At 40.0% G+C, this 15,301-nt stretch overlaps 1 protein-coding gene across 2 annotated transcripts in view; it reads left to right on the forward strand.

Annotated features, from left to right (window-relative positions):
• Positions 1-15,301, forward strand: part of TMEM163 (transmembrane protein 163) — a 95,373-nt gene that overhangs the window by 45,626 nt on the left and 34,446 nt on the right. For both annotated transcript variants that reach the window (XM_032189645.1, XM_032189646.1), the window contains 2 exons: positions 12,629-12,672; positions 13,786-13,877. In XM_032189645.1, the coding sequence (XP_032045536.1) occupies positions 12,629-12,672; positions 13,786-13,877 (136 nt within the window). The remainder of the gene's footprint in view (positions 1-12,628; positions 12,673-13,785; positions 13,878-15,301) is intronic.

The raw sequence follows: 15,301 nt of genomic DNA on the forward strand, positions 1-15,301 counted from the left end.
CTGTTTTTTCTTGTAGTTTTAGAGCTCTGCATCCTTCTGGATGCTGTTGTGATCTTCCTGGTTGTGTGAATTACTGAGTGACATTTCCTACCTATTGTCCAGGTTGAGCAACTAAAAGAAAGCAGTACTAGTTTTAAAATGGTTTTGTTAGAAAAATCAGCATTACGTGTTTCCAGAAAAAAAGAAAAAAAAATATTTTATTAAAAAGCAACTAACAAAGCCACCTTAAAAACACAGAACAAAGGAAATTTGTTTTTAAGGCTCACATTTCATTGTAATTTTTACTGGATGGCTTAGAGCCCACAGCTAGCTTAATATATGGGGTTTGCATACCGAGCCTGACTGCAGTGCTGTTCTCGGCATCCCATGTGTCTGCTCTCTCTGTGCCATCCTTGCTAGCAGAACATCTCCATATTACAACACTGAAGTAGGATTGATGACAGGCTTCTTTATTGTGGCCCTTAGCAATAGATTGCTAAGATTAGCATGCTGCCTGAGAAGAGATTTGTCTGAAGGGCTTTCAATTCCTTCCTACGGTTATAGTCAACAGAGAGCTATCAGACAGCTGCTTCTGTCCCTGACAGGTGTGTTTATATTTCAGCCTAGAAAGATAAAAAAGATAACATGGGATTTCCTTTTCTTCTTCATGACTTTTGATTTATTTAGCAGGAATGTCTGTGTTCAGAACTTGGATTTTTAATTAAATCTGCCTAAGGAGGATGAGTTCTCATTGTTTGGTGATCCGTAGAGAAGAATTAATAACCCAGCTGAAACTTTGTCTTTACATTCCAGCAGACATATGAGAAATAAAGCAAGGGTTTGCAATCTTTGCTGGGCTGAAATCCTAACGAAAGAAAATGTGTTTTAGTTAAAAATGTGTGGGCAAAGAAGGTCCAGCCAAGTAAAAGTCTTCTGGACTTGTGCACTTCAAAGTGTTTTGTGGGAATAGAAAATAGTAAAATTATTATACAATAATGAACTAACATGTCTTCCATTGAAGACAAAGCTAAAATAAAGCTAAGAGTAGATTGTATTTTTATAATAAGAGCTGTAGGGAGTATCTATGTTGAACATTTCTTTTTGAATAACCTTCACCAGGAAGCAGTCAGCAAGCACCATTTTCTCTGTGTTTAGAGAATTCAGATAAGTAACTTTATAGATATTATATCCTAGTTTCACCATTTATTTCATGAGCAAACCTCTTTTGTTCCTCAGAGCCCAGCTGATTTGGGTGGAAGTCGCTATATTCAATAGTTTGCTTACACCCAACGAGCGGGAATTTATATAAGCCTGTAATTCCCTCCCTTCTCTACCAATACATTCTGCTTGCAGTTATCTGGGCTATTGAATTAGTTTGTGCAAATATGATGATCTTTGCTAACAGAGATAGAAATGAAAGTGAAATGTGACTTTGGTCAGAAGCTGTGATTGCCTGTCGATGTCAGTGCCAAAATCCGCCAGCTGGTCTGAATGAACAGCAAGGTAACATTTACGGTTATCTCTTGCTTTCCAGTCATTTGATCATAGAAATGAGTTTATAGGGTAAGATTCTAGGTATTATTGTGCCACAAGATAGCCGATGATACAATAAATATACATAAATGTTGATAAGACAGTGTCAAAATAAAATTAAATGATAAAAATAGTTGCTTATTCAGAACTACTAGTTGGTTGGGTAACTTTTACTCATATTAATAACATTGACCAGTAAAAGTATTGTGTAAAATTGTGACAGTTTTCCCAACTTACACTCAGTTCCAAAATAAATGTGATTTTATTCCAATGTAATTTTTCCATGTCTGAATTGAAATTCATGTTTGAATTTCAGTGTTTTGTCAAATACCCAATGTAGATGAGTTCTTGAACATAAAAACCAGCAAAGGGATTGCAAGTGATGTTGCATTTTAAAAAATGCAGATTCTTGGAGTGTGGGAACTCCCCTGTCAGAGTTCTCCAAGTCTGAGTTGGGAGATGTCTACACGCCCATGCTGGCTGCACCCACGGGCAGAGAAGTTTGAATGGATGTCCTCTCCCACAGTCAGGAGGAGTAGCTAAAACTCTACACCAAAAAGCAACTTGCACATTTAAAAATCCTTGGTCCAATTTTATCTGAAGCCAGGCTTAAAGTTTCTCTACTAGTTCACGGAGGTGTCTGGTAGGGTTTGCATTCTTAATCTCTCTGTAAAAAGAAAGTGTGTAATGTTGTGCTAGATTCTGACAACCTGCTTAATTGTATTTGGCAGCTTGTTTTGGTTCTTGGGCAGCTTGCTAGCCATCTAATTAAAATGGAGGTTACTGTGATATGTGGCTTGTCTTTATAGGGATGGTGACAAAGGATAGAAAGAAAATCAACGACCAAAGCTTTCCAGTTTGAATCTTCCTTGTTTTTCATATTCTCAGGTCATTAAAATGCTCAGAGGACAAACATCTAATATAAGACTGAATGCCAAAAGTGTGAATTTCGTCTGGTCTTGTCTTACACACCATGCTCCATTCCTCCCATGCTCATGAAAGCAGCGCGTAGAGAAATAAATCCAAGCCCTCTTTTTTTTTTTTTTACCTTTAAATGGGGATGAGAAAAAGCTGTCAATCTGTGCATTATTAGGCTCCTCTCTCGCACTGCTCCCGCTGACGACGGAGGGAGGCAGTGGTGACGTTAGTGACTGGCTGGTGTAGGAAGTGCTGTGGAAAGCATCGATCCACGTGGCGACAAGAACAGTTGGCTCCGAGAACAAGCCTGCTGCACTGCTGCGTGGGGCAGATCTGCATCGGATCGTGCTCCGTTCCCCCCAGCTTCCAGGTTAGGTCCCTGTCCCAGGATCCTTCGTGAGCCAGAGCCACAGACAGGTTTCAGTCAGGGTAGCAGGCTCAGATTTCTAAATCCTGAATGCATATTTGCAGAGAAATTATTCTAATTGTGTTTATCTTCCCCAAGAACAGCACTGCGGGACTTACCACCTGTTAGCTGAGGGAGGAACCAGTCAAAAATACTCAGGAAGGTGTGAAGCAAATATCTTAGTTTACCTTCACTCCTCTGACAGATTTCCTGTTGAATTGATGTGATATTTTTTTGCCAAAAATAGAGCACAGATAAATCATTATGCTAGAAATTGCTTAAAACAAACAAACAGACCAGCCTATCTGTTCTCATTTACCTGAATTTGTCCTTAATATCTCTTTCACATAATTATTTCGGGTATCTTCATTACTGGGTGTCCAGCTGTCAATTCTGTGTGAACTCATTTTTCTGTGCTTCAAATTTAAAAGCTTTCAAAGCCGTCTAAACCTAAGGATGCTTAAAATAGCTACTTTTGTGTTCAGAGGTCTCACTGCACTTGTGTTACATGGCTTGCAGCGAGAAGAAAAAGTGCTTATAATAACCCAGCAAAGGGGGGTGCATTAGTCTCATGAAATATTAGGACAATTAATTAAAAAGCCTATAATTACATTACACTAACATAAGACAAAGGGCAGTACAAAATTCTCTTCACTCTGTGTTTTATTCAGCACCTGATCCACTTCTCAAGTGCTGCAATATTTCTGTCTAAAAGCAAGTCTGCTTTGATTTTCAGAAGTCTGTTGAAACACTTCTAGTATAAAAATAGCATCTCTTAAAACTGGTAGGCTATGGGAATGCCACAGAGATCACGCAGATCGTTTCTAATTGGGTTACCACCTTCAGTAGTTAATGTTTGCATTTCCAAAAGTTGAGGCAGTGCTTTGAGTGTGAAATATCACAAAAGGCAAATTATCATGCTAACCAACTTCTTCAGATAGATGAGATATTCATGGTGCCTGCTGTCACTCTTTGCAGAATTGCTAGATGCTTCCATCTGGTAAAACTATTTTTCGTTTGTGTACCATCCTGAAGTGTTGAAGTACTGTAGTGCCATTGTGTAGCTAAAAACTCTAAAAAAGGGAAAATTTAAGGGGTTTCCAAAAGTAACTTAGTAAGGCAGTATGAGGTGTGAACATGTGACGACCACCTGGACCTGGCTGCCTTTTCCAACAATTACAATTCCTCTTCAGAGTCCAGTTGTTCTGCTCCCATCATCTTCAGATCTCCTGAGATCCTTGATCCAGGTCTCTTTCCTTGTCTGCTAACTGGGGAAACCACTGTAAGTTGGGTTTATTGTAAATATACCTGTGTGTCTCTAACAACCTCATAACTCTGTCCACACACATACAGAATTAAGACATTAAAATCCATCAATTAAAAACTTGTTTGTTTCCCCCAAATCAGCCATTTCAGTTCAGGTCAAGTTAAGCCCTTTTACATGTTACATCCAGCTGCGATTCCAGGTTCCTGAGCCATTTCATAACTGCAGTGGAAGTAGTGCTGCTACTCATGTAAAGCAAATCAACAACATTACAAAACAATACTGAATATATAACGTTTTAAAATTTATCAGCAGTGAACGTAGCTAGGACTACATTTACCCTTCAGGGTAAAAAAGCAAAGAGGAAACATAAACAAAGAAAAAATAGGTTCCCATTTGTTTGGAAAATGTTGTAGGGTAAACACAAAACAGTGCAATTCATTGTTACAGCACATTAACGGCTTAAAATTGTACTGAAATTCAAGGAAAAAAAAAAAAGATCTTTGATCAAAAATGTGTATATTGAAGTTTACAGTGAGAATATGATCTGGCAGGTCCGTGTTTATTTATAACCAGAAAACACACGTGTGTTGTGATGTGGAGAGCAGACAGTGAGAAGGGGCTCCTGTGGTTAGGATGGGAGCTTAGCCAATGCACAGATGTTTTTGTGGACTGTTATTAAATGCTTACCATGGCTAAAACATTTCTTTTCTGAAAATTTATGGAATTTCAGGAGGAATTCAACCTGAGTAGATTTAAATCACAGCCATATTTTTTTCTGATGTTATTTAAGAATGATATGTCAGGTAAGGGATAGATGGGATACTTCTAGAAAGGAGCATGATGTATGGCAAAGCTACCTAAATCCTCACACACCTAAATCCTCCATGCTGCACTTGGGTCAGCCAATTTATATGGAGCAGAGGTTTCTCTGGAGTATGTTTCCAGGTATTTAAGCCTGGGCTGGGTTTGTCTGCTGGTGTGAGGATTTTGAACCTGGAATACCAAGCAATGAAATGCTGCCTGGATGCACCATAAGGCCGGTGTTTTGAAGTTAGTAACACCCTGATAGGTTGAAAATTAGGTTTTACAATACTGGACAGTTATTTAAGTTTCTTTGGAAGGCTTTTAAACTGCACCTGTTTGTTATTTTAATAGCAGCATTGATGATTCTTTAAATGTTCCTGGTGCCTAATATACCACAATTGAGGAAAATACAATTCACAATCAAGCCAAACTTGAAATATTAGGATAAAAATAGGGTCAAATTAAAAAATAGCTTCTGAATCTGGAGGTCTGGAATTTGGGGTTTTCTGATCCATTTCCTTCAGTCTAAACTTGGCAAACTTCAAGTGAAACATCTTGTGGAACTTAAACCTCCATGCTTCCTCACAGTAGTGGAGCCCAGTAACCTTGGGCTGGGTGGGGGGATGCGGTTTGCAGTGGTTATATTCTTCTTAATGTGCTTATGTTCTAACTAAAAGCTAATAAACAGTCTCATTTTTTATAGAGAGACATTTATTGTTGGTTGGGCTGTACGGTTAGCTTGAATTTAAATTTAATTTAAATATAATTTAAATTCAGGCACTTTATATGTAGCAAATGTGTAGCATTTAAATTCTATCCATCCGAGCTGTAGCTTGCGTATGCTATTGTTCTTTATGTAGGTTTTTGTGAGGGTCTCAGTCTTTTTAGTGTGACCCCAGGACATGAACTTCCCAGACCATGAGAAAGATGGCAATATTTCATCTCTTTTATTAACAGTTCAAAGCCCGGCTGGCAGCATCCAGGCTGGGCGTTCCCATAAGCTAACGGCTGGACGGCTCTGCCTGGGGCTGACAGATCTTCAGGGACTGGTAAAAGACATTCAGCCTGTGTCCAGGGTCTGGGGGTACAGGTATAAAATATGAGCTCAGTGGATCTCTGCGAAGCTTCCAGAAACCCAGTTAGATAAGCATTTCCAAACTTTCACCATACTATTCTGGCTTATTCTGTTAATGTAGGTAAAATCTGCTCAAAGCAACTGGCCAAGCTCCTGAGAATAAACTCCTCATACTGTGGAGGATCTGAGCACTTCTCTGCTCACTTTCCCTCTTGTCAGTAAAACACAACAAGATGGGAGAAATTTTACCTCTGGAGAGTCTCCTAGGTCATTAAATGTGCTATAACCTTCATTTGGATACAGAGAGTTACACATCTTGGTCCCAGGGCTTTAGAAAGGGCTGTTGAGTATGTCTAGCATCACTCAGCAGTTCTGGTCATTTGTGGGGTTTTTAAACAAAGTACCACCCATTCCTTGTCTGTGTCTGGGGCCAGACTGCTTCCTTTGGGTTTGGCAGCTAACATCAGACTCCAAAAGGCAAAGCCTGTGGGTTGTGGGTATAAACTGCAGAAGCTGCCCTAGTAAATGTGAAGCTGGGGCATACACAACATCACAGACTTCTTCAGTTGTTGTCTTTGGCACTGGAGCTTCAATAATACATGTGTCATTAAAAGACGATGTGCTTTAATGTCACTGCACTGAGTTATTTTGGGTGAGTCAAGTGACCCCGTTGGAAATACAGCAGCCCATCCACCTGTGTGTTCGGTAGCATAGAGTTAGCACCGTGTGTGTGGAAGGAAAAGTAGCTTCTCTTACACGCCTTCAAGAGTTAATATTCTTATACTTAAATGCAAACGTTTGCATTTAGCATCCCGATAAAGGTCAACCTGAGATAACTGGAGCATTAACATATGGACCCTCTACTTGTTCCTGCCCCCTGCAAAGCCAAAACTGACCCAAAATAGTGGTTTCTTCTCTCTCTATCTCTCTGCCTATTTTTTTTTTTGCATACTTTTATTTATTTATTTGTTTATTTTTGAGGTGATCCAGTTTGAAAACAGAAGGTTGGCATACGGCAAAGGAAGTACAGGAGTGTGTGAAGCAGTGGGATGCTGGACAGGAGGGCTCCTGCTTCCTCCCTGCTCTGCTCACAGCTTGGACGTGCTGCATGATTGCTGCTGCACGGGCTTTGGAGCATCCCTGGAAATTGTCGGTAACTCTGCCTTGCAGGAGTTGCCTGATTTCTGCTGTGTTTTTTTTTTTTGTTTGTTTGTTTGTTTGTTTATTTTTTCAAAAAGCTTTTCCTGAATGAATAATTTTTAGCCTAGCTGTGCTGGAAAGAGTGCCGTGCACCACTGGCTGCTCTGGTGTACCTGATTTACCATTTCTTAGTGTTACATCTACCAAAGTGCATCAGCGAAGGCTCGATGTTTATGGAAGTTATTTCAGCAGCTGTTAAAAGAGACATTATTTTTTTCTGAAATCAGGAACTGATTTATCTTCGGTCTGTGTCTCTTCATCAGTCTATGTTTGCTTGTTTTTTTTTATACTACTGGTATGCTCTTGGGGGCTGTTTACTGTGTATTGCAGAGAAAATTATTCATTGTTTTCTCCACGTGGATATTTTTTTTCATCTTCTGAAAGTAATAGCTTGGTTTTTCCAGTAGGAATATTTCATAATTCAAGATCTAACAACCAGAGAGCATAGTTCAGCCCTGCTCAGCTGCCAGGGCTGTTCTGCTCACTGGGGGGACCTGCCAGGGATGCTCTTTTTGTAGTGAAGAGGAGTATAATGAGTGACTACTCATCAGTCCCTTTGGGACAATGGCATCCATGCTGCCTGCCTGAAAGCCAGTCCTGTGAACAGGTAACTCCTGAAATGGGCGTCCTCTGGTCCTTTACAATAAGACAATGATGCAGTGACAAGACAGATATCATCAGAAAACATGGGAATTCCCTTAAGCAAAGGGAATTAAAGGAGAACTGATCCTTAATTATTTGTAAGAACCATGAAAAATAGATTTTGAAACAAACATAGAAAAATGTATGATTTCTGTTTAAAAAAATCCTGGAGTCAGAGGTGATAATCATTAGTACTTTTGTTACAATGCCAGCAAATGGAAAAGGATTGTTTGGATTAAACTCCAAGAAAAAATTTTGCACAAGGCCATGAAGTTGTGCTGTTTGTTTATTTATTTATTTATTTATTTTTACTGTTAATAAATGGGAAAAATCTTCTCCTGGTACACACTTATAGTTCACTGAAGTAAATAAAGCTACGGAAATTTGTAGCTGCTAAAGATTCAACTATTGCAATAAAATTAAACAAAAGAGTATGAGCTGAGTACAAGGAAAGAATGAAAGATAGTCCTGGAAAATTTTATCGCTACCAATGGCAGCATTTGTCACCAACCTGAATCTGCAAAGATATGTAGGATACCTTGAGCTTTTTTTGTTTTGTTTTACTATGGAAGCAGTAAAGAAAAGTAACATCAAACAGAGTCACTCATTTACATCAAGGACCTCAGTCCTTTAAAAAAATGAAGGAAAGGGTAAAGCTGATTAATGCTTTTGGTGGGATTGCACCTTTCTTTTTGAAGGAAAGGAGCTGTAAATCCTAGGTTCCTTGGCTTTGCTGCTTTAGTGCACATTAAGGTCCAGCTCTGCCTGCAGTCCAGGGAGCAGTAGAAGCAGGCTGGATGATGCAGTGCTGCTCTGAAGTGTGTAGGATGTGTGCAGAAAACAAATTCAGAAACTGGAAAAAAACAACAACTTAGAGGAGAGTGGTTTCTTGGCCTTACAGCCGTACCCTGGTCAGTGGCAGAGCGGAGGGAGGGTCCCCAAATCACATTGCCCATCCTGCAGCTTCTTCCCCCGGGACAGAAGTCTCCGAATGCCCTTCTGCACGTCGCTCTGCACAGAGACTTCCAGACAGGTGGAAAGATCGGCACTCCTATGTATCTATCATAACTCGACTGAGATCAAGGGCCAAGTTTAATATCGTAACTCTCTGGGGCTCAAGGTCAAAGTTATGCTTCCACTTGAAACCAAACTGGTACAATGGTATTGCCCAGAATTAAGGGTCTTTACCACAGGGATATCATTATAAAACTGGCAAAGTCTTCACATTTTGTACAGATAGGGTTGGTACAGTTTTGTCTTTTTAACTTTCAGACAGAAACACGAGTGTAGGAACACGATGCTGATGGACAGCACGGGATCTACCCATGCAGATTCGATGTCTGGCAGAGTCAGCTCTGAGGTACCGGGTGTTCAGCAGCTATTTGCAGCTCCCCTGCTTATTGCAGATACTGCAGGCGTGTGCATAAACATCTGTAAATCTTGCTTTCCTAAAATTTCTGTGTGGGGAAAACTTGGTACCTGGGGAAAGGCATGTGTACCTGCTGGCCCTGCTGTGCATTAGTAGGGGTCAGTACAAGCAGTAAAGGACTCAAGCCATGTCTGCTCTTGGTGTTTTGTTGTTGTGAGGGACTTTTTGTGGATTTTTAAAAAAGTTTTTCTCCTTTGGTTTTCTGTGCTTGGATTTACTTTGAAATATTTATTGTAATACTAGGTTTTGATGTTGTGCCAACACCAGGAGATGAAAACACAGCACTTCAGTTTCGCTTGGGATTCAGTGCAGCTCTCAGCTCTCTTGCTCGCGACTGCACAACCTGCACGTTGTGCATGGTAATACACACAGAAATAAACCCAACACTTCGAGTGATGCTTAAACTGCCTGCCTGGTTTCTGCCAAGTGCAGGTCGTGTGCATTGAAGCCCGATCATTTATATGCTGACTCTCACGTGTGCCTTTCAAAGGGCTACCTTTAAAGTGAACGCTAGGTGGATTATCTCATCAAGAAGCTTCTGAAAAACACTTTCCCCTCTCTAAATTGGTAATAGGAGATTTCGGGACAGACGGAGGAGGTGCTTTTATGTACCTTCCTTCTGATAAGCCAGACCCAGAGATTTCCGGCTGGGAGAGCAGGAGGCAGAGTTATTTCTGTCCTATTTCTTGCCTCACTGGGTTGTGCAGAAAGGTGCCTGTGCTCTCCCCAGTCTCGGGTACCTGTAGGTCTGGGTTTTCCAGGACTATGTTTTAGATGGGTTAAACCTGGCAAAGGCTGGCAGGAGACTGGGTAGCTGAAGAGCTGAATTGGTGTGGTTTGTTAGGGGCCTAACCATGTGGTTTTTCTGGGGTACATGGGAACAAGAATGGGAAAAAATAATTTTTTCTGAGGACAGAATTTATGGGAAAAGGGGGTATTTCTCTTTATTTGGAATTACTTTGGAGGGGGTGAAGGAGCTGTAGTAAAATCTGACCTGGCTCTTGGCAGACTTCACAGATTGATGTCACTGTACAGGTGGAGACAGTGCTAGCTTTGTGTCTCACTATGCTGCCTCTATTTTTAGGTTCTGGCTGCTCAGAAGTTCTGTTTACAAATGTCAGGGAAATGCATTAGGATTATCTCCTTTGTTTTCGAGGTAATAAAATGCTGCCCAATTCAGCCAAGTGAATAGCTAAAAGCTGGCTCCCCCAGTCATGTTGCTGGAGCTGCTGAATGCATGCAGGGACTCCGCAGGATTTTTAAGCTACCCACTCTGCTCTTTCCTCATTGCTTGTTTCCTACCATCATCCTGATTCAATATGGAGATCAGGAATCTGTGTGTTCTGTTTTGTTTTAATATCAGGGAGTCACCTGGGAATAACTGAGCATGTATATCAAGGAGAAAGGGGGCAAACCCCTCGCCTCGTGATCTATTCCTGTGCACAGCAGTGATGCTGCGGTCATGAGGACCACTTCTGGTCCTCAGTCCTTCACCCAGGGGTCTCAGGTGCTGGGATGGTAACAAGAACTTCCCCAAAAGTCCTTTTCTCAGGGCATAGGATGGGAGCCGGTGGTTGTTTTTATGGGAGGTGGTTGGACTGGCCACATCCAGTAGTCAATGCCCTGTATGCAACTATTGCAGTTGATTTCTTTGCCATAGAGCCTAGACTGCTGGACAGAGATCCCGTGTAAGCTGGAGTGATTTACTGGTGAACTTTATAACTGTACTTGTCAGCTGGAAGGATTAACGTGCTTAAATCACTGCTGAAGGTACTTTACCATCGTTATTTGACATGGAAAGAATGACAAATGGGTTGTTAAAACTGGTATGTAATTAAATAACACAAAAATACATCTTCCCCTTGCTTAAATGGTCCTATTTTTATTATAGTCTTTTACCACTACAAGTTAGTACTGAAAGGATACCCAAGGATAACAGTCCTTGGAAAGTCTTTTCTACCAATCTTATTCACTGGCTAGCAAGAAGGTTTGAGCAGACTTGTGACACTGTTGGTCCAGTAATTAACCAATGATTAATTCTTGGTTTTAATTCCTGTTTCAGATAGCTCAGGCCAAGCAGATTGTACATTAGTGCTGTGGGTATGCACTGTGGTAGAACACATAAAAATAAAGACAGCTAGGCTTTAAAGGCACTAAATATATCTCCTAAAGCATTCTTAAGATGTATCTCCCACAGAAACCCAGTTTAATACTCATTTTTAAGGGAACCACAGAGTTAATGTTTTAAATCTGGATTAGGGTAGGGGGAAAAAAGCTGGAAAATTAGTCAAAATTGGGGAGAGAAATCCACTTTAGAGGCAGTCCAGAGACACAGTAGGAAGAAAGTGGCTTTAAATGGCATCATGTGAAAACAATAACTACTGGCACAGGGCAGGCACACGTGTGCCTGTGAGTGCCCATGTTTTTGATGCAGCCTATGCAATTGTGGGAACTGGACGACTCTAAGGAGGTATGCTTTGGGAATCTGATAGGAAACATATTTTTATGCAGTGAAGTGTTCAAATTTGCAGCTGGAACACTGCAAGCTGGTGTCAGCTTGTCAAGTGGAGCTCTTGCCTGGCGCATCTGACCAAGGAGTACAGCCTATTTTTGCACCTAGGAGCTGAAGTGTGGGAAATCATGATTTAGTAATGAGAGGCAGCTCTAAATCCATACTTCCTGCTTGAGTATGCTTCAACTTTGAGAATAAAAGCAAATCTGGAAAGGAACTTGATGACTTTTCTTTGTTTTTTGGTCAGCTGTAATGAGAAAGTCCAAATATTTGTGGTATCTGGTGTGCTTGTAGCCAGAGCTACGTCTTAGATGAATAAGAAAAGGGGTATTTATTCCAAGATTTGAATCGCTGATTATCCAATAAGTGCCACAGAACTCTAGTTTGCCATTAATGAAAAAAGATTTTGGCAAAAAGGATGGCAGTCAAGGTGCCTGGATGGACCTCCATAATTTTCTGGCAGCGAATTCATTCTCAAAGAGGTGGACTTCGTGCCCTGGTGGAGCAAAAATCACTCTGAGACATGAAATTTCTGAGAGTTTCAAACTGTGGTTTCAACATATTTTTACCCAAAACCTCATCCAAAAGGCAGCATACTTCATAAACACACAGTTTCTGAATGCTGTGGTAAACTCTGTCCCATTCCTGTTTTGAAAGAAAGAAAAGCATCTCGAGTGACCTAACCGTGTCCTGGAGCATGAGGTCTTCCTTGTAGACCTTCTGTAAGTGTGGGTCAGATCTTTCTAGTGGCAGCTGGGTGAAACTAAGCCCATGTGTTGAAACTAATTTGTAGCTTCCAGGTGAGATAAAAAGAAAGGATAAAACAAATTATTTGATTCTAAATGATGTTTTCTTTCCTTTAGCTGTCTCCGTAATGAGATACAGTGCATCATCATTTGGATTTGCTGTAAGTAGAGATACAACTTAAATATTCCCTAACTTTTTTTTCATCTTTCTGAACATGAAATACTCTATTTTTTTATTGTAAGTTCTTGGTAAGGTTTGCAAAATCACTGATGGTTAGAAAAATTAATGTTGGAGTCTGATGATGGAAGGGATAGTAAAAATATTTTCATTACACTTTTTCAGTTTCTGCCTATTAAGTCTTACACTGGAGTTAATATTGATATTTATATCTCATCTTTGATAGGTAATATCCACCAGATATGGTTTTCTTTTACAAAATCTATCAACTTACTTGGTTTCCTTGTTGAACTTGAGCCAAATTCTGAAGTTCCTTCTGAATTTTGCATGACCTTGCTGTTGAAGTCTATAGCAAAACTTCTGTTGACTTCTGTTGATACCTTCTTCTTTAATTGCTGCCATGACTTTCCTGATCGGTGGCAGAGCAAAAAATTCCTTATGACATACAAAATGCCTGTTTTCAAACATTTTAGCCTTTAAATTTGAAGGTTAGATGAACTCCATAGAAAGTTTGACTTGGGTATGAAAGTTCTTACAGGGGGTCAAGCATGGTTTTTTGCAATTTTTAGGTGTTACCTAACATCATGTCTTCATTTGCTGGAAATACAAACCTTCTCTGTCTTGCTGATGATATAGAATAATATGAAATCTCGATAAAATGGGATTTTGAAAAAAAAGTTAATATTTCCTTGCTTTGAAACCAAACCTTCTACTGAAGAAAAATAGTGAATTTCCAGGGAAAAGCGATGTTTGACAGGCATTTTCAATCACTTTTAGAGTCCTTGCATATGAATATATTAATAATTTAACTCTTGTGGTGCCACAGTGGCAGGTTTTTTTTGAACTCCTTCACAGGTGATGGATTACAAATAAATGTTCTTGATCCCTTGATGACTTAATGAGCTCTGAAGTGTATCATTGTGCAATAACACATGGCAAAAATGTGAAGATCAATTTAATGAATGTAAATCCTACATTCATTAAAATGATTTATTTGAAGCTGCGTTGTGCCTGTGCAGCAGGATGGTAAATGCATTCCTCCTGGTACAGGGCATATTAATGGCCCACAAGCTGATTGACTCTGTATCTCTTTCAGTTTGATGCTACCCTGGATGTTTTGTCATCAGCGATAGTTTTGTGGCGTTACAGCAACGCAGCTGCTGTACATTCTGCACACAGGGAGTACATGTAAGTACACTTAATTACTTTTGGCTTTGATAAAGGCCTGCAGAGCTTTTGCTGTCAAGCTGTGATGTTACAGATTCCAGAGCTTTGGCAAAAAAAGTTTCGTCCTGTCAGCAAGAATTCATTCCTTGTGCCCATTTACTGCTTGCACCCAAACAGGCAGCCTGTACTTGGGCAGACCTCCCTGTGACTAGGATTTTCTTTTCAGCCAATACAGTAATTGTTAGGGCTTTGTTTGTTGTTGTTGTTGTTGTTGTTGTTTGCTGTTTTTCTCCTTGCAGCATTTGTATCAGATGAACTGTATTTGCAGTCTGTAATGGATACGTAAATCTCTTATTTTGCATTTTTCTCCATTACTCTTACCATTCTTATCGTATCCCTTTAAAATTGGTGTTTATATTATAAAAAAAACCCTTAACAAAACTTGAATTCACATTGTGATGTTGAACCCCTTCTCTTTGAATGCAGATGACTTCAGCTGCTAGAGATACTATTAGAAGCTGAGGTTAACATCTGATAAGATCAAGCCTCTTTTAGTGTTATGATAGTAGGGTGACGTAGTTTACTTGTGCTGCTGTACAAAGAGAGGGAAATACACACAGAAATTTGCTTTTATTGTCGAACTACTGCGGTTTTAGTAAGAGTTTAACAATATTTGTATGTCTTCTTTATGGAAAAAGGTGTATGCTGGCAAAGGAGGAATATTTAATTATTGTTTTACGAATCTTATGGGGAAAAAAATCTTTAGTTTGCAGAGCAGCATTGATCACAATGGAGGTTGTATTCTGCGTCATTTCACTGTGTAGCATTTCTGCTGGCAATACGTGTGGTAGCTGAGAAGATCAGGTGGAGATTGGCTGGGGAATTATTCCAGCTAGTGCTTTTGCCTCCGACTCTATATTTATGGTACATCAAGATGGAAAACTGTATTGCATTTATCTGCCTTGTTTCTGTTCTGTGCTGCCATTGCAAGCAGTCCCCCATCTGGCTTGTTTGAAGATAATTCCACTATCCCCTGGAAAGGACTGCAATTAGGGGGGATAAGGTGTTCTTGTCTTGAAACATGCCTAATGAAGTCCCTTCCACAAAAGGTGATGCTTGATGAAACTGGCCTTTTATATGACCTGTGGAATCAAGGAAAAATACACAGAGGGGACTATAACTTGTCTCCGTAGTCCTTTCCTAAAAACGAAGAAAACAGTGAGCAGTATTTTTAAATGCATTAACTCAGGCTCATGCAACAGCTTGCCAGTGCTGTGAATCCCTTTCTGGCGGGGTTCCATACAGAACGGTTGGGAATAAAAGGCCATAGAAGATTGATGTGGCATTGATTCATAAAAATAAATCCAGAAATGTGTGATTAAAATTAGTCTTCCTGCACAAATTTGGAGATCTTAACAGACATTTCCTGGGTATCTTGCTTTTGT

The sequence above is a fragment of the Aythya fuligula genome, chromosome 6 (genome assembly GCF_009819795.1).
Source record: "Aythya fuligula isolate bAytFul2 chromosome 6, bAytFul2.pri, whole genome shotgun sequence".
Taxonomy (NCBI): Eukaryota; Metazoa; Chordata; class Aves; order Anseriformes; family Anatidae; genus Aythya; species Aythya fuligula.